Source organism: Diutina rugosa (genome assembly GCF_008704595.1).
Source record: "Diutina rugosa strain CBS 613 chromosome Unknown scaffold3_size541584, whole genome shotgun sequence".
Taxonomy (NCBI): domain Eukaryota; kingdom Fungi; phylum Ascomycota; class Pichiomycetes; order Serinales; family Debaryomycetaceae; genus Diutina; species Diutina rugosa.
The window spans coordinates 243,014-258,165 of NW_022995077.1; the positions used below are offsets into that span (position 1 = coordinate 243,014).

The following is a 15,152-nucleotide window of genomic DNA, read 5'->3' on the forward strand; positions in this document are numbered from 1 at the left end:
GGGGGGGGGGGGGGGGGGGGGGGGGGGGGGCGCAGTGACGCCATCGCCCAGCAATCGTTGCTAGCCCTCACCAAATAAGATTTAGAGTGTGTAAACGAAGAAAACAAGAATCAACTAGCCACGAGGCTGAAACGGCCAGGGGTTACACGACCAAAGATGGTCTGTTTGAAGTTATTGATTTTTGCGATAATGATGCTGGTTTACGAAAACGACCAGGCCTGATCGAAAGTGCTATACACGATAGAGAATTGAAAAAGGCTCAGTTAATTCTTGGCTACCGTCTCGTATTCGTCGGAGTCGTGTCAATTCATTAATCTATAGTCTATAAGGTCACTCTTTGAGGTCGTGGGCCAACTGTTCGCGTTTCCAGAAGCGGAGCAACAAGTCGGCGTAGTTTTGCAAGTCTTCGACAGAGATCATGAGCTTGAAGTCGAGCAAGAGCAAGAACTGGAGCTCGAGGTAGTTGAGCTCCTCCAAGGGCAACCCGCCGACCTTGGCGTAGCGGAGGTTCTTGTAGAAGATGTCGGAGAAAAACTTCAGCAGCACCGTGATCCCCAGAATGATGAGCCGGTGGATATTATACAGGTCCATCACGAACAACTGGTGGTCTTCGTCCTTGCGTTTGAAGTTGTTAGCCTTCTTGGCGATGCGGTCAAAGTAGACAAGGAGCGAGAGAAACACTTCGTTGGTCACGGGACAGTATTTGAGCACCCGCGCCAAGTACGCCTGGAGCGAGATTCCGGGGACATTAGTGCCATGAAACGCAAGCACGTTGGCCAAGTACTTATTCTTCATCTCATCGTCGTGGTCGCCGTCGTAATCGTCATCGTCGTCCTCGTCGTCCAGCGGACGCTCTTCGACGCGCACGTCGACGTCCCGTAGTCGGTTTGACGCGACCTGTTGTACGTGGACTTCCAGCGAGTGGCGGCGCTTGCGGCGGCGCTCCTCTTTTAGCCGCTGGCGCACGGCGATGGTGTTGTCGAAGTGGTTCGGGTGCAACTTGTCGTTGGCGTCGATGATCTTGCTCAAAAGACACGAGAGCATGAGGATTAAATCGTTCACGGGGAACCCGACGATGTTGAGGTGGTCTTCGCCGTCGTGGCTGAGGTTTTCGAGGAACTCGGCGTAGTTCATGTAGTGGTCGGGCGCCAGCGCCACCAGGCGTGACTGCGGCGGCGCCGGCGCTGACGGCGCCAGCGGTGCCAGGGGTACTGAAGGCACTTGGGGCACTTCGGGCGGTCTCAGCGCTGCCAGCGTCACCGAATTGGAGACCAGCGCCGGCCGCCACTCGGACAAATTCACCGGGAGCGACAGCGCCGAGTCAAACAGCACCGTCGTCGTCGGTATAGGGATGGGGATGGAAAACAGCGGCGGCGGCTGTGGTCGCGGGACCAGACTCACCAGGTTATACATGCTATGGTAGTGGGAGAGGCGCTCGACCGGCTGGGGCTCGAATTGCGGGTGGTCCAAATACAGCCGTGTCGGCACCAGCAGCGGCTGGGCGATGTGGCTTGGCAGCGGGAGCAGCCCCGGTTGCGAGCCGGGCTCGTCGTAGCCTTGGCCCTGGAGGTTTCTCGTGAGGTTGCTGATGGGCCTCGACAGCATCGCAATGAGGGCGTTCGGCGGTGTATGGCAAAGGCGGCAGCGTCCGGGTCAAAGATGTTCGCACGCTCGCACGGGGCGCTTCGGAGGAGATGGGCCCTGCCAGCGCCAAGGGAGAATATTAGTAAAGCGAGGGTAAATGGGGATTTAGAGGGGATTTAGTGGTATTCGATTGAGTGGTGTTTGTTGTGGTTGTTGTGGTGTAGTGGTGGTGGCTATGGGGGCTCGGATATTCGGGTATTTGAGGGTGGGGGACTATACATCCATAGATTTCGGGTGTGCCCATTCCGGGGCTCGTGACTGCCGTTAAAGGGCAACAAACAATTGTGGTAACTAGATCTAGAGCCACTACCAATTAGCATTGATGGAAATTAACTGTATATTGGCAATGCATCAATACATGTACGGGGGCCCACGGGGGCCCCTATGGTATTTGTTTTTTCTCATCGCGTGTGGTGCGCGACGCCCGGCCACCGTTTGGTGCGCCTGTAGCGGCAAGTGGACTTAGATGTAATTTCGGTGAATGGCGCCACCCGAGAGCGAGTGCAGCACCGGTGTTTGCAGCACTGATGTACTCCTATAATACGGGCTCGCAACCGAAATATCAGTGCGAAGTATCGATTCGAATCCCGTAACTACTTTCCAAAGCTCAAACCCCATTATGAGTACAGCGCTGAAAGTGACGTTTGCCGGGCTGCTTGTGTTTGCCGCGGGGCTGTTTTTGTTCATCAACTGGTCGCAAGGGCTTGAACGTCAGGCGCTTCGCCAGGGCCCCATCAAGGACGCCGCCCGCATGGAAGCGAAACGGACCCAGAAGATGGTCGCCAACGAGGCCGAACACCGCGAACAGATGGAGTTGCGCGATAAGCTCATTAAGATCCAGCCGTTATCCGATGAGATTATCCGGGGTGATGAAGCCCCCACCCCCCAGCTAGACCAAAAATAATGAACTTCAATTAACTAACTTTAAGTCAACGGAATAACGATTATTTAATCATGTACATAGGTTACTACACGTATAGGTTTCACGCATAGGTTCCACGTTACTACACGTATACGTATAGGTACGCTCAGAACGACTCGTCGTCGACCTCGTTCAACTGGAACCCGTCGTCGACCCGGTATAAGATCAGCTGCACCTGTTTCATCACCTCGGCCACCGTGAGACTGGCGACGGAAGAAGTGTCGACGTCGGCGGGGGTCTCGAGGATATTCTGGGTGAGGATCTCAATGTTGCGGAGCTTATTGAAGTAGAAGTTACGCTCAGTCTCGAGCGAGTCACACAGCTTGCGGAGCTCGGCCGATTCCTTAGTCGCCAGCTCCAACTGCTCCCGTAAGTCGGCCACTTCTCGGGCACTGGCCCCGGTGCCGGCACCGGTAGCCGCACCGTTAGCGCCCAGCGGCGGCGTCGGGTGGCGCACGGGAGTAGGGTGGGGTCCCACCAGCAGCTGTGACGGTGGCCTCCGTTGTGGAGTAGTACCACTCAGTACCCGTCTCCCCGTCGCCAGCGCCGCCACCAGAGAGCGCCCTGACCCGGCCCCGGGAGCTGGCGGCGCCATTGCTCGCCGCGCCGCGGCGTCATAGGGTTCAAACGGACCTCGTTCGTCAACAGTTTTCTTAAACCACTGGAGTAACTCCAAGTTATCCTGTAACCGACATTTGAGTAATCTTTCCACGTCGATCACTTTGGTGATATTATGCTTGTTAAACAGCATCTGTAATATCTTCCAATTAGTACGGTAATCGAAGTCGTTGGTGGTGTCGAACTTGACTCTGTGCATGGGGATGTCCCGGTAGATGTAGTCTAGGAGCTGGCAGAACACGGCGCCGGTGCCGCACAGCTCGACCAGGTCCACCTTCATGTCGAGCAACTCGGTGAGCCATCGCAACAACTCTGAACGCGACGCACCCGGCATGGTTTACGGAGACGACACGGTGCTTTTAATCAATGGGGAAGTTTTGGGTAGGCCCGCGGTGTGTGGGAGTGTGAACAAACAAATTCTGCGACGCGAACGCGACTTCCCCAACACCGGAATGTGGCCAGTGACGGAACAAATACGTAGTGTTAGCTAACTAAATGAAATTAAATTGCTAGTGTAAATTATAGTGAATTGAATGTGATGTGTAGTGAAGTTTTTTAGTTGATCTTTGTAATGAAGTATCAAGAACTTCATCATTATTAGACACACTCAGGGTAATTAATGCAAGCAGTAAAGCGTCGATTTTGTGGTGTGATAAAGTACAATTCACCACAGAGTCGAACTTGGGATTGTGTCCAGATTATTCTCAACTCCAGCTTATAAGTTTGTGTTCACTGCGAATTTCTGTAAAATCATAAACAAAGACCAACAAGCACCACATTCCAAATCGATTTTAATTTGGTTATAGGCTAAAATTCTACTGCAGTTGTTTCATGATGATTATCGTGATATTTCTCGTTACTTCGTTAGTCTATGAACAGGTCCTCTTTCCTTCATGTTTGTTTAAACGGCAATCGCTTCGGGTACATCGACCACTACTTTCGCCCCCAGGTTGCGGCGTTGGGTGCCGCCATAGAACGCATTGTGCTTCCAAATGTGGTACTGCACCACCAGCTCAAATCCGGTCTTGTCCACTCTGAAAAGGTTCAGAGCATCAACGTTCAACGGCGAATCGGGCTCAGGGTCGTCCAACAACATCAAAATCGCCCCGATAAGGTGTTGCAAGTCCCAAGCGGGAGACCATGCCTCCAGCTTTAAGATATCAAGGCAAATTTCCCCCAGGTCATAGTTGATGTTAGGATGGACGATGGGAGTGACAAATTTGATTTTGGGAGGCAGTCTGGGATAGTCGGCTCCCACCTCAATCTTAAGCTTCCATTGGCCATTATAGTAATAGGGCAGGTCGTCCTTAGTGGGCTTGGCAATCACCGCTTCCCACGACGTCATCACCTCGGGGTCGACGGGGCCAAGCAGAACGATCTGCGGGTTCAGCGGGCCGTTCTTCATCAACGCCGAGTACTCCTTCATAAGTCTTCTGTCAGCCATGGTTTCAGTATGTGTCAAACTCGGTGTTGTCAGTGGTTTCGATGAGTTATCGGTGTCGGTATATATACCCTCGGCATCCCAGTGGGGTCATGCATGAACGTCGATTTGCATGTGGAAAAAAAAAAAACCGTTTCGGAAGCGTGGGGTTAGCCGAGGGCCAGCGATAGCAAAGAATGACAGGTGAAGTATTTCAGGCACCAGCCCCTGGCTCTCGTGGGGGAGTTCATGAATAGAATAAATAAGAGAAAGATAATTTTTTAGTTCAGGTTTGGGAGGCATTTTCGGCTTCGGCGACCGGCTTAGCCTATTTCTTTTAGTGTTGTCGGGGGCCGTTTCCGAGGAGAGACTTTTTTTTTCTTTACTAGCGGCTTCGGAGTGCGGAGGCAACAGAGGGGGGTGTGACAGCAGCCACTGACTCCTCCGACACTGCGCCAGCGCCGTTTGCCGGGAAGGTCATCGTTCATCGTTTTCATTTAGATAGGAGAAAGGGCTAAACAAAATAAACTCTAGAGTATAGGGACAAGAAAGAAATGGAGTGGGGAACGATTAGGAGACCCACTGGAATCTGTGGACGGCACAAACCGCAAACGGGGCTGATGGCAACCGCAAACGAGTGTTTTGATTCGGGCGATCCCCACATTTCGTTTTGTTTGCTGCCAGTGCCGGAAATACCGCTGACACGAGTCGTGGCTGAGAGGGGAGGGGTACGGAGACGTTGCCGATGGTGTTTAGGTGGCTATATGCAGGAAACTATCCATGTGTAAAATAAAATCATCCGGCAATTAAAATCACGTGAACCAAACGAGTAAATCATGTGACTATTACCACATGATATTGAGAATTGCCCCATGGGGGTTTTGGCAATTGGTGCGTTATCAAAGCGGGCCGGTAGCGGCCTTAACAAAGAAGTATAAGACAATCTATGGATATTGGCCTGGTAAAACTATTAATATTTTCTCTCTACACTAAATGAAGCTACTTCATTATTACCGTACCCTTTCTGTCTAGTCTAATCTCTACAATCCTGTCCCTATTTTTCCCTAGCCTGACAAATAATTCCCCGGTGATTCGCTGGCGGGTGACTCACGCCGCTTTCGCACGCCAGGGCGCCCAACGGGCCGCTCTCACTACGAGCAGTGAAAAATCTCCACCCTTAAGTGATCTCTCCACTTTCAACCACCCACCACACCACGATGTTGAAGTGCCGTCAATTTCTGACCAGCACCCGCCACTTGGCTAAAAAGCTCAACAAGTACTCGTCGATCGTCACCGAGGACGCCGGCCAGGGCGGCTCCCACGCCATGCTCTATGCCACTGGTTTCTCCGACGCCGACTTCTCCAAGGCCCAAGTCGGGGTCGGCTCCGTCTGGTGGTCGGGTAACCCCTGTAACATGCACTTGATGGACTTGAACGACGCCTGCACTGCTTCAGTGAACAAGGCGGGGCTCAAGGGGATGCAATTTAACTCTATTGGTGTTTCCGATGGCATCACCAACGGGACCGAAGGGATGAGATACTCGTTGCAACTGAGAGAAATCATTGCCGACTCGTTTGAAACGATGATGATGGCCCAGATGTACGACGCAAACGTCTCCATCCCGCTGTGTGACAAGAACATGCCTGGTGTGTTGATGGCGATGGCCCGTCACAACCGCCCCTCGATTATGGTCTATGGGGGTACTATCTTACCCGGTCTGCCGACTTGTGGTAACCCTAAGATCCCGGAAAAGATCGATATCATCTCCGCTTTCCAGCTGTACGGCCAGTACTTGCTGAAGGAGATTACTGCCGATGAACGTGACGATATCGTCAAACACGCATGCCCCGGTCCTGGTGCCTGTGGCGGTATGTACACTGCCAACACCATGGCCTCTGCCGCCGAAGTGTTGGGGATGCTGTTGCCTTACTCGTCGCTGGCTCCCGCCGTGTCCAAGGAAAAAGCCGCTGAGTGTGCCTCGGTTGGTGAACACTTGAAGACGCTTTTGCAATTGGATTTGAAGCCCCGTGATATCATGACCCGTAAAGCGTTTGAAAACGCCGTCGCCTATATTATTGCTACCGGTGGTTCGACCAACGCCGTGTTGCACATCATCGCCATGGCGCTGTCGTGTGACATCACCATTACTGTCGACGACATCCAGCACATCTCCAACAACGTCCCCTTGTTGGCTGACTTCAAACCCTCGGGTAAATACGTCATGGCCGACTTACAGAACTTCGGCGGTACCCCCGCGGTGATGAAGTACTTGTTGGCCGAAGGGATCTTGGACGGGTCGCAAATGACCGTCACGGGTAAGACGATGAAGGAAAACCTCGAGAAATTGCCGGGGTTGCCTGAAAAGCAAGATATCATCCACTCGGTGCTGAACCCGATCAAGCCCGAAGGCCACATCCAGATCTTAAAGGGGACGTTGGCTCCCGGCTCGGCCGTGGCTAAGATCACCGGTAAGGAAGGTACCTATTTCAAAGGTACTGCCAGAGTTTACGACGACGAAGAGGCGTTTATCCACTCCCTCGAAAAGGGTGAAATCAAGAAGGGGGAAAAGACGGTGTGTGTCATTCGCTACGAAGGGCCCAAGGGTGGTCCCGGTATGCCCGAAATGTTGAAGCCGTCGTCGGCGCTTATGGGTGCTGGCTTAGGTAAGGACGTCGCGTTAATCACTGATGGTAGATTCCTGGGTGGTTCCCACGGGTTCTTGATTGGTCACGTGGTCCCCGAAGCCTTCGAAGGGGGTCCCATTGCCCTTGTCCAAAACGGTGACGAAATCGTCATCGACGCCGAAAACAACATCATCGACTTGAACGTCGACGAAGCCGAGTTGGCCAAGAGAAAGGAACTGTGGACGCAGCCGGCGCCCCGTTACCCCCGTGGTACTTTGGCCAAGTACGCCAAGTTGGTGAGAGACGCCTCCGAAGGGTGTGTCACCGACAAGTTCGATTAGACATTCCATTCTCTCCAAAACAATAAAACTTAACGTTTACGATTATTCTTATTATTAGTGCATCACCAGTCGAATTGGTCTAATACACAAAATTCTTCAATCACCGAGCAATTGTTGGAGTTGTTGGATCATCCACGCTTTATCGTCATCAAGTTCCGGGTATTTTAATGATGGTTGTAGACAGAAAAAGGGTATACGCGATTCTCGTAGAAACTCAGTGTTCGCCTCAGCCAACCGACCACACTCTTTTAAAATATTTTCATCAAACCTATTAAGCTTATCTTGTAGCTGTTTTCGTTTCATATTAAGTTGTTGGTCGCGGAAACCGGCAAGTTTCATTTGGCCACACAGCAGCTTACCGTCACAATTGCCCAGTTTACCTTCAAGCTCAGCAATCTCGCGTTGTCCCTCATCACTTATTTGTTGTCTCTGTTGGTGCCACAGGTGCTGGAGGTCCCAGTGGCTCAGCATCTTGTCTTTAATCAATTGCCGTCGCAGAGGCGATAACCGGTGGCGACAGTACTTTAGAGCGTGGTGGCGATTGGCAATGGTCGTAGCATCTTCAGGGCCTTGGTAGTCATCATTTGGGGGATCATCAACCAATTCTTCAAGGAATAACGCTAGCTTTTTAGTATAGTACTCGCGATGGTTATAGAGCTCCTTGTACCGCGCCTTAAGCTCAGGGTCACCGCTGATACGTTGAATGAGTGCTGCCTGATTGTGGCGAACGAGCTTCGGGTACTTTTGTCGGTTATTGCCTTTAATTACCGCATGGAGACTCTGTTCCACAAATGACATCACCAGGTATTAGGCAGATAACGGTGCGAGTAGAGAAAATGGTATCAGGTCTATTCACGTGATCTATAGATATAAACTAAAAAAATTGGAAGGCATAAAACTTATTTAGCTCAGACGGACGGTATAGTCTTCGCCCGACTGGGTGATGTAGCGCACCCAGGGGTAGCTCTGGTATTGCAACTTGGGCTCGTTGATGCGCAAGTAGCGCACCTGGATGCCACTGGTGGTAAAGTAAGGGATGGAGAATTTCACCTTTATCGGCTTTTTCATCGTCATGTCTTCGACGTCGTCGACGGCGGGGAGACCAAGCTCCGCCCGCAAGTGGTACTGCTTGCCCCCCGGGAACGTCTTGAGCTTCCACACGATGCACAGCTCCTGCGGTAGCCACTTACACGACCCGTACTCGGGCTGGAATTTAGGGGTATCGGCGTCAGGGGGAATCGGGATTCTTACCTCGACGTTATTGGCAGTCAGCTTCTTCTTAATCTGCGCCCGCACCGTGCACAAGATCTCGATTCGCGAGTGTTTGTGGACCTTCAGCTTACAGTTGACTAAAATCACCGGTTTCATCAAGAAGTTGGCCAGCAGTAACCGGTAGCTCATGAGGACAAACTCACCATCGGGAGGGATGAACGTGATAATCTTTTCGTTCTCAAATTTCAGTAATCTGACACACTGGTGGAACTTAATGTCCTCCATCTCCACTTTCCCTTCCGCAGTAGCCCCTGAATCACTTTGTCCGGTAAAAATCCCTTTATCGTTAAGCCCTAATCTTAAGTCGGGCATCCCCAGCAAATGGGATTTAATCTTAATTTCCCCTAAAATCTCCAGGCTGAGCACTTGTCCCAGCGCCGTGATCAACATGTTGATCGACTCCACCACGTCCAAGAACGCCTCATTCTTCTTGTAGAAAATGCCGTCCTTCCGCCACGACACAGCGTTGGTGACGGCGTTAGGCGGTTGCACCATGCGGTTGGTGGTATGGCGAATGAGCTTATAGTAGTCCTGAGTGATGTACTCTTTCAAGATTTTGGTATCGGTAGTTTGGGGCACGCCAAAGTCCATCATCTCGTCCAATAACTCGTAGATGATGACGAAATTATCGCGGATCAGTTCCTCTTCAAGCAGCTTGAAGTACAGCTGTAACACCTCGATAAGTTTTGAGAGGAAGATGACGATAGCCATGACGTTCTCATTGTGGCGGGTAAGGGCGCAGATGTACAAGTTGTTGTGCTGGATGTACACGTAGTTGATGCCTTGGTGCCACACAAACGGCTTGTACCCGTCGTCGGCGTTGTCGAGCTCCATCAAGAGCAAGGGGAACTGCTCAATCGTGTTCCCGGGGATGTCCCCTTTGTAATCTCGCGACAACAACGGCTTGCCCTTGATGTCGAGAAAATGGATCTGGCTCGCCATGTCGACGTGTGGGAGGGTGAGTGCGACTTGGAGATCGCGTGGAGCGTTGTACCCACGATGGAGCGCGATCGTGCGAGAGGCTAATGAAAATCTGCCACCAACTAGTAACTGACAGAAAAGAAAACTGAGATATTACTACCCACTAGAAGTAGTATGATGTCTGTATAGTACTTTTTCTTCAAGTAATCGAAATCAATAATTGATTTTCAGATCATGATTTTCACTTTGACATGTAGTTTTTTGTTAGGCTTGGAATGTAATTCTGATGTATTGAAAAAAACATAGTCATTACATCATAATCAGCTTGATTTCGTGTGGCATCGAAAAATTACACCATTTTTCACAAAATGTTGCCGGATCAATGATTAGTTTCATCGTCGTAAGTCACTGGATCAACACTGCAATAGTATTACTACGCTATCTCGTGTCGTGGGGGATACGGCTTACTCGACAAACCGACATCGACTCCGCCACGCCCAGCTATCGCCCTTCAATTCACGGTACCAGGTCTTGGCTCTTGGCTCGGGTCGCGTTGCTCCCCTTCACCACTTGGCACCCGACCCCCCTTATGGATTGTCCTTAGCCCTAACGGGCCCCGAGCTCCTACTACACCCCCTCATCCCTGTGATCTCGTTTTTTCTCTCTCGAAGGCTGTTTTTTTTTTCCGGGCCCTCTCCTACAGCTTTTGGCTACAGCAAGGTACTATGAACCCCGCGCTCGCAAACATTCACAAACAATCAATCCAAACAGCAGCAGGTGGAATTAAGCCAAGTCTTGCGAGCGGGCTGTGGCACGCTGGCGCACGACGCGACGCCACTACCACGACAAAATCGTCGATGTCAGCGAAACTACCATTAGCGTCCATCGCTGACTATTCCCCCTAGCTCTACCTTCTGCTACCCCTCAGCTGGGGGGCTAGCGTTGCTCAAAGCCGTGCGCTAGCGCCGGCAGGAGAAGGGCATTCCGCCGTAGTGCCCGAGGGCTCGACCTGCACCGGGACTCGCCTAGCTGCAGGTAGAGCGCGCCATACCGTCAACAAAAACCCAAACTATAAATAAATCGCCATTGCCGAACTCAGGGCGCTAGTTCACCTCCGTGCCCGATGCTCGTCCAATTACTTTCGCTTATCGCTGCCGTCGCTGCTATTGAACCCGTCACCGTCAAAGGCAACGCCTTCTTCGTCGGCAATGACCGGTTCTACATCCGCGGCGTCGACTACCAGCCCGGTGGCTCGCTGAAGCTTACTGACCCGTTGGCCGACGACAAAACCTGTGATCGTGACATTGAGTACTTTAAGGAGTTAGGGATCAACACCATCCGTGTGTATTCGATCGATAACACTAAGGACCACAAGCACTGCATGGACGCGCTTGCCGACGCCGGCATTTACGTCATCTTGGACGTCAACGTCCCCAAGGCGCTGATCGCCAGAGACGACCAGGCCGAATGCTCGTACAACACCGCCTACCTCCAAGAGGTGTTTGCCACCATGATCGCCATGGAGAAATACGACAACACGTTGGGGTTCTTTGCCGCGAACGAAGTGATCAACGACGACCTGACCACGGCTGCAGCGTTGTACGTCAAGGCCACCGTGCGTGACATGAAGACGTTCTTGAAGAACCGGGGGATGAGACAGGTCCCCGTGGGGTACTCGGCTGCCGACGTCGAACTGAACCGGTTGGAATCGGCCCACTACTTCAACTGTGGCGACGACGAAATGGCCCGTGTCGACATGTTTGGGTTTAACGACTACTCGTGGTGCGGTAAGTCGTCGTTCAAAACCTCGGGCTACGACCAAAAAGTCGAACAATACAGCAATTTCTCGAGACCGTTGTTCTTGTCGGAATACGGGTGCAACAAGGCGAGACCGCGGCCGTTCACCGAAGTGGAGTCGATCTACTCCACCGACATGACCAGCGTGTTCTCCGGTGGTTTAGTGTACGAGTACTCGGAAGAAGCCAACAACTACGGGTTGGTCAAGCTCGACGGCGACTCGGTGACTAAGCTCGCCGACTTCGACAACCTTAAGTCCGAGTTTGAAAAGACTAAGAACCCCGAAGGCGACGGTGGCTACCACTCCGACTTACCTCCCAACGACTGCCCCCCGATCTCCAGCCACTGGAACGCTACCAACGACATCCCCGACACTCCTAAGGGGGCACTTAAATGGATCAACAACAAGGCCACTCCTGAAGGTAACGGGTTTGACGCCGAAACTCAGTGGAAGTGCTATGAAAAGGGTAACGACGTCGACGACTCCGACCTGGCGCTGCTGCTGGGCTCGTCGTCGGGCTCGCTGCTGTCGGGCTCGAGCTCTTCGTCGGGTTCTTCGTCGGGCTCAAGCTCGGCCTCGGGGAGCTCGCTGGACAACGGTGGCAGCGGCAGTGACTCCGCCAACAGCGCCTCGGAGCTGTCGTCGAAGAAGAACGCCGCCAACAACATCAAGCCGGGCTTGATCGACTCGGCGCTTGCTGCTGGTTTTGCTGCGTTGGCGTTGATCTAACCGAATAGATGTACCATATAGATATATACCACCTTTTGATTGTACGATGATTTAAAAAATTGATGTAGTGAGATATTAAGCCCTAAACGGAATTGTAATTAAATTTTCACTATTCTCTTATCTTTATCACACAAAATACACCACCGTCGTATATTTGTTGTGTATACCTTCTGTGAGTGCTCGTGTCTTTTTCTTACCTTTAGTTTTTTCCCTTGGGGAGTGCTCGCGCGCGCCCCGACCCGGGGCTCCCAACAGACTGAAAAACGATTAACATAGCGTCTCCCCCATCATCGCTCAGTCACCCCCATGAGTTATCGTGGCCGCGGCCGAGGAGGCGGATACAACAACAACCGGCCGAGCTTCCAGCAAATGGAGCAGGCGGTGCAGGCCAACTCCGTCCCCGTGGAAATCGCCAACTGGAATGGCGCCTCCGCCGACGAGGCCGTGTCGTTCATCTTGCGCAAAACCAAGATCAGGGTGCTGAACTACCTGGTCGACCCCAACACGGGTATATTGCAAGGCTACGTCATCAACGATAAGGAGGCTAACCGGTTGCTCGAATACAAAGGGTTGCGCTTCGCCCAGCAGAGCTTGGAGTTCCGCAAAGGCACGGGGATGGGCCAGTTCGCCAACCCCGCGGCCACTGGCGGGCCCCCGAACACGATTGAGTCGCTCCAACACTTTTTGCGGTCACGCTACCAGCCAGAGATCAAGATGTTGGATCTCAGTGCCGTCGCCGCCGACCCCGGCTTGCTGCAAACGGGGTTCTTCTCTAAAGCGCTGACGTCGTCGAAGTTCTTCCCCGCCCTCATGAAGGTGGCGGAAAACTTGAAGTTGGACGTGGTGCTGATCAACTTGCTGAACAACCAGTTGCCTGACCTCACCAACGTCACCACATTGTCGCAGGCGTTCCCTAACTTGTTGAACTTGCTGTTGATGAATAACCAGATTAAGACCTCCAAAGTGTTCGACACCTGGCGCAATAAGTTCAAATACTTACGTGAGCTCCTCGTCATGGGTAACCCGTTCATCACCAACTGTCGTAGCGAGCACGACGCCAACCGCATCCAGAGTGACTTGATGAAAACGTTCCCTCGTCTCGTCTTATTAGACAACAAAGCGGTACGCAACGAAGAGGTCATCACCAAAAACCTCCGATTTGGCTTCCCCCTGCCCACACAAATGTTTTCTGACCTCGAAGACACCAATAGCACCGCCACCATGTTCATCACCAATTACATCAACTTGTGGGATACCAACCGCGAAGGGCTCATGCAACTATACCAAGCGGAGTCGCAGTTCTCGTTGCTGATGGATATGTCCCACCCGGTGGTGCTCAGCAACGACAACAGCAATATCGACTGGAGCTACTACATGTACATGAGTCGCAACCTCGCCCGGGTGCTGGCCGACCAGGTGCGGGCCAGTCGTCTCAGTACGGGGCCCGAAGCCATCTATAAGCTGTTCCTTCAGATCCCCGGCACCCGCCACGCTTTGGGTACGCGACCGCAAGACTTTGCTATGGAAGCGTGGAAATTGCCCCATCTGCCGATTAACGGCATCGTCATTACTCTCCATGGTTCGTTTGAGGAGATTGAGGCTCCCAAAAACACCGAAAACGTCGGGAAAAAGGGTGGCTTCCACCGCAATCACGGCCACAACCATAAGAAGCCTAAACTTGAGCGCCGCAGTTTCGACCGCACGTTCGTACTCGTGCTCTTACCAGGGGGACAAATGGTAGTGGCCAGCGACATGCTTGCCCTCCGCCCTTATACTGATGCGCTGGCGTTTAGCATACAGCTGGCAACGGCGGTGCCATCGCAAGTACCGTCCCAGGTTCCGTCACAGGTGCCGACTCCGGGAGCTACCCCACAACCGGGTCAACCAGGGGTAGAGTCGTTACCGGCAGAAATCCGGGCGCAGTTGAGCCCGGTGCAACAAGAGCTTGTGGTCAAAGTGATGCTCGAGACCAAGCTCAATCTTCAATACGCACTCATGCTCTGTCAACAGAGTAATTGGAACTTCGACCAGTGTGCAATCAACTTCAAGGCGCTGGGCCCGCTCCCGCCGGAAGCTTACGCTTAATGCAAAAAAATGTGGTGTTGTAAATATGCAATATAAAGAATATATAAAAAAGAACAATGTAGAGGCCCATCGCCCTACGCCGAATTTTTATCAATATCAACTTTTTCGTAGTCCATTGATATACTCTTAACCATACGGTGCCAATCACCGTAATATCGAGGATTCTTGACCATCACTGCACAGGGACGAGCTGAACGGCGACTGTCGGCATCGATCGCGATTAACCCCTCTCGATCTTCGCTGAGAGGGTCTATTACTACTTACGCTAAATATGGTTTTCTAGTCGCAAAACAAATGACTTTGTGAGTTTATTTTAACTCGGTTTATGTGTCAATTTAGTGCCGAGTTCATATATATGCGAACCATACCATTGATGCGTAACCGCCCGATAAACACTGTCATGCATTTTGCTCGACAATGTAATGCCTAAGCAACACAAAGTTTAAAGCCGTTAACTAGTAAATACGCTCGCCAATCATCGAGGAACACGATTACTATGACTCCGAGACGACCTGCACTTCCACGATTGAAATTTATTGTCAATCTGATGAACGCAGGGGTTCTCGGTTGGAGGCATCTCTGCGTAATGATGGACGATGACGCTGTTAAAGCTGACAGGATCATATCGTCTTTGAGGAGGCAAATCATGACGCACGGTGGTGCCTCTAAAGATTGCATGATCGACCTATTTTCTTCAGTTTCACCACGGTATGGGCTCATGCCGATGGTGTAATTCTCAGCTGGTAAATAACGACGCCCATTGCTCATCGGAGAGTG

At 52.0% G+C, this 15,152-nt stretch overlaps 9 protein-coding genes across 9 annotated transcripts; 4 read left to right on the forward strand and 5 right to left on the reverse strand. All coding sequences in view use genetic code 12, as the record gives it.

Annotated features, from left to right (window-relative positions):
- Positions 1-330: 330 nt before the first annotated feature.
- PCL7 (Pcl7p) lies at positions 331-1,605 on the reverse strand (the record flags this gene model as incomplete). Its single annotated transcript, XM_034159038.1, has 1 exon — positions 331-1,605. One exon carries the CDS (start codon positions 1,603-1,605, stop codon positions 331-333), a length of 1,275 nt encoding a protein of 424 aa, XP_034014422.1.
- Positions 1,606-2,263: 658 nt separating this feature from the next.
- DIURU_000756 (uncharacterized protein) lies at positions 2,264-2,548 on the forward strand (the record flags this gene model as incomplete). Its single annotated transcript, XM_034159039.1, has 1 exon — positions 2,264-2,548. One exon carries the CDS (start codon positions 2,264-2,266, stop codon positions 2,546-2,548), a length of 285 nt encoding a protein of 94 aa, XP_034014423.1.
- A 124-nt stretch (positions 2,549-2,672) lies between these two features.
- Positions 2,673-3,518, reverse strand: DIURU_000757 (microtubule-binding protein; the record flags this gene model as incomplete). The annotated part of the gene is made up of 1 exon (XM_034159040.1): positions 2,673-3,518. The coding sequence occupies one exon, from the start codon at positions 3,516-3,518 to the stop codon at positions 2,673-2,675; it is 846 nt and encodes a 281-aa protein (XP_034014424.1).
- Positions 3,519-4,085: 567 nt separating this feature from the next.
- PEX4 (E2 ubiquitin-protein ligase peroxin 4) lies at positions 4,086-4,628 on the reverse strand (the record flags this gene model as incomplete). The annotated part of the gene is made up of 1 exon (XM_034159041.1): positions 4,086-4,628. The coding sequence occupies one exon, from the start codon at positions 4,626-4,628 to the stop codon at positions 4,086-4,088; it is 543 nt and encodes a 180-aa protein (XP_034014425.1).
- Positions 4,629-5,821: 1,193 nt separating this feature from the next.
- ILV3 (dihydroxy-acid dehydratase) lies at positions 5,822-7,570 on the forward strand (the record flags this gene model as incomplete). The annotated part of the gene is made up of 1 exon (XM_034159042.1): positions 5,822-7,570. One exon carries the CDS (start codon positions 5,822-5,824, stop codon positions 7,568-7,570), a length of 1,749 nt encoding a protein of 582 aa, XP_034014426.1.
- A 96-nt stretch (positions 7,571-7,666) lies between these two features.
- Positions 7,667-8,368, reverse strand: DIURU_000760 (uncharacterized protein; the record flags this gene model as incomplete). The annotated part of the gene is made up of 1 exon (XM_034159044.1): positions 7,667-8,368. One exon carries the CDS (start codon positions 8,366-8,368, stop codon positions 7,667-7,669), a length of 702 nt encoding a protein of 233 aa, XP_034014427.1.
- A 105-nt stretch (positions 8,369-8,473) lies between these two features.
- Positions 8,474-9,784, reverse strand: APM1 (Apm1p; the record flags this gene model as incomplete). Its single annotated transcript, XM_034159045.1, has 1 exon — positions 8,474-9,784. One exon carries the CDS (start codon positions 9,782-9,784, stop codon positions 8,474-8,476), a length of 1,311 nt encoding a protein of 436 aa, XP_034014428.1.
- Positions 9,785-10,886: 1,102 nt separating this feature from the next.
- Positions 10,887-12,290, forward strand: PGA4 (1,3-beta-glucanosyltransferase; the record flags this gene model as incomplete). Its single annotated transcript, XM_034159046.1, has 1 exon — positions 10,887-12,290. The coding sequence occupies one exon, from the start codon at positions 10,887-10,889 to the stop codon at positions 12,288-12,290; it is 1,404 nt and encodes a 467-aa protein (XP_034014429.1).
- A 306-nt stretch (positions 12,291-12,596) lies between these two features.
- On the forward strand, positions 12,597-14,375 carry MEX67 (Mex67p; the record flags this gene model as incomplete). Its single annotated transcript, XM_034159047.1, has 1 exon — positions 12,597-14,375. The coding sequence occupies one exon, from the start codon at positions 12,597-12,599 to the stop codon at positions 14,373-14,375; it is 1,779 nt and encodes a 592-aa protein (XP_034014430.1).
- Between the last annotated feature and the right edge of the window lie 777 nt (positions 14,376-15,152).